This window comes from Arachis ipaensis, chromosome B1 (assembly GCF_059453495.1).
Source record: "Arachis ipaensis isolate K30076 ecotype BB chromosome B1, ASM5945349v1, whole genome shotgun sequence".
In the NCBI taxonomy this organism is placed as follows: Eukaryota; Viridiplantae; Streptophyta; class Magnoliopsida; order Fabales; family Fabaceae; genus Arachis; species Arachis ipaensis.
In genome coordinates this window covers 24959970-24962500 of record NC_142436.1, presented here as the reverse complement: position 1 = coordinate 24962500, position 2531 = coordinate 24959970, and the positions used below count along the sequence as shown (strand labels likewise).

General features: G+C 40.5%; 1 protein-coding gene across 1 annotated transcript; it reads left to right on the top strand.

Moving 5' to 3' along the window:
* Positions 1 to 2114: 2114 nt before the first annotated feature.
* On the top strand, positions 2115 to 2531 carry LOC148575997 (uncharacterized). Its single transcript, XM_088502643.1, has one exon. The coding sequence runs from the start codon at positions 2115 to 2117 to the stop codon at positions 2529 to 2531; it is 417 nt and encodes a 138-aa protein (XP_088358769.1).

Below are 2531 nucleotides of genomic sequence, written 5' to 3'. Positions count from 1 at the left end.
GTAACTTGGGTATGAAGAAAAGGGTAAACATGATGAATTATAAGAGAATGGTGTGAAAGCTAAATGAATACAAGTTGCTATGGCTATAAAGAACGAATGTAAGGAAATGATGATGATAAATGATGAGATTTGGGAATGACTGTGTGTGGCCGAAATGGCTGATATGGCAAGTTGAGGACAGAAGTTCCCTCTCTTGTCGTGATATAGATGTGGGAAAGGTGGAAAAGGCACTCTCCTTTGTATTGTTTCCCCCACATTCTTCTCTGGTTGCAAGGTGGAAAGGCATACTCCTTCGATGTGGAAAGGCACTCTCCTTCGTTTATGATCCTCCTGAAGATGTGCAACCTAGAGACCAATATTTGGGTTAGCTACCAGATGTATCAGGTTCTGACAAAGTAACCGACACGTGAGCTCACGACCAGTAGAATAGACATTCATCATATGCATTTTGTTTGCTTGTTTGCTATGCGTTATTTAGGATTGCCTTACTGAACATATATTGATAATTGTGATAATTGCTACTTGCACTACTTGTCTCCTACCTGTGTTTGCAATTGCCTGTTTGTCTGTATTTGTAAATTCACTGGAGATGGAGGAATGGGTGTTAAGATAGAGTTTAAGTTGAGTTTAGAATTCCCTAGACACCTATCTCTTTTTCGATTTTCTGCTTAGTAATTTTAAGCTTTAAAATCTGAGTGTCGGTGTTCTAGGATTTCCTCTTACATTCCCAAAATCTTCTATATTATGTGCATGGCACCTTTACCATGCTGAGAACCTCTGGTTCTCATCCCATACTATGTTGTTGTTTTCAGATGCAGGTCAAGCGGCACCTCGGTAGGCGTCTGAAGTTTCTGCGACGAAGTGGTTTACTTTGGAGTCTCCTTTTGTTACCTTGATGTATATAGATGTATAGTTTCTCCACTTGTATGTAAGAACACTTTGTTTATGTACCTCTTAGAAGTTTTATGGAGAACTAGGGGTTTGAACATGTTCTTTTGGGTTATTATTATGTATATATCTGTATGCATCTGTTCTCCGGCCAGCCTTGGCTTCGCAGGCTGAGTTAGGAGCTTGTTATTTTATATTATTGACCCTCTACTCGTGTCGTCTGTATATATTTGTTATTGAGCTTTAGTTTTCTTCTCACGCAAGTAACCACATTTTCTAAGAGTTGCGCTTTTTATTTTGCGATTTTATTTTACCTATATTTCAAGGCTCCTAGCATACTATATCTTTTTCATCATTATCATTATTATTATTATTATTATTATTATTATTATTATTATTATTATTATTACTTTTAGAGGACGTAATACCTTGCCACCTCATCTTTATGACTTAAGCATAAGACTTTGTGTGGTAGGGTGTTACATTATAGTATCAGAGCAGTTCGTTCCTATAGAGCCTGAGGAGGTACTGATTATGCTTCTGTGCATTCTCTGTGTATGTGTCTATGTGCTATTAGGATATCTAACTGATATATGTGGCATAAACGTTCATGAGTATGCATTTGGGACTTAAAGCACTAGACTTGCGATATTGAAATTGATCAACTTGATATCACTTGTTTTGTGTGTATAGGGACCAGATGTCAACTCGCGGACGCGGACGCGGGCGAGGTAGAGGCAGAATAGGAAATGTTATGCTTGAAGTGAGTGACAGGGAATAATCCTAACCCTGTAGACTTTATGGCTGCCCTGGGGAACATGGCTGCGGCGATGCAAGCGACGGCCGAAACTTTGGGAAACCAAATAAACAATGGAAATAATTGCAACAACGGTGATGATGGTCCTATGACGCTTTCCTCCTTCCTGAAGGTTCATCCTCTGACCTTTAGAGGAACCTCAAACCCTACCGATGCAGACAACTGGATTCAAACCATAGAGAGAGCATTACAGGCTCAGCAGGTTCCTGAGGAATAGTGTGTTGAGTTTGGAACCTATCAGCTACAAGGGGAGGCTCAACATTGGTGGCAGGGCACGAGGCGTATTCTACAGCCTGACGGAATTGTAATTTCTTGGGACTTGTTTCGTACAGAATTTTACAAAAAATATTTTCCAAACTCATTCAGAAACGCTAAAGAACTTGATCTACTTCAATTAAAATAAGACCAAATGATTGTTGCAGAGTATACTAACAAATTCGAGAAACTATGTCGATTTTCTCACATTTGCCAAGGTGCGCCTGAGGATTTTGCGGAATGGAAGTGCATTAAGTACGAGGGGGGCATTCGGAGTGATATTCTGAGCTTTGTTGCATCGATGGAGATCAGGGTATTTTCTGAACTTGTGAACAAGAGCCGGATAGCTGAAGAATGTGTGAGGAACGCAGCTGTGGCAAAGAATGATAACCGGGAGTCTCGCCGAAGAGATCACCATCAGAATTTGGCACCAAGGAGTCAAGAATTCAAGAGGGCTGATAACTACCGACTCAATAGGCAGCACAAAAACAAGCAGGGTCTGTGTTATCGGTGCAGATCACCTGGGCATCTAGTTAAGGACTGTCCGAATCCACGTGGTGGAAACTCATGA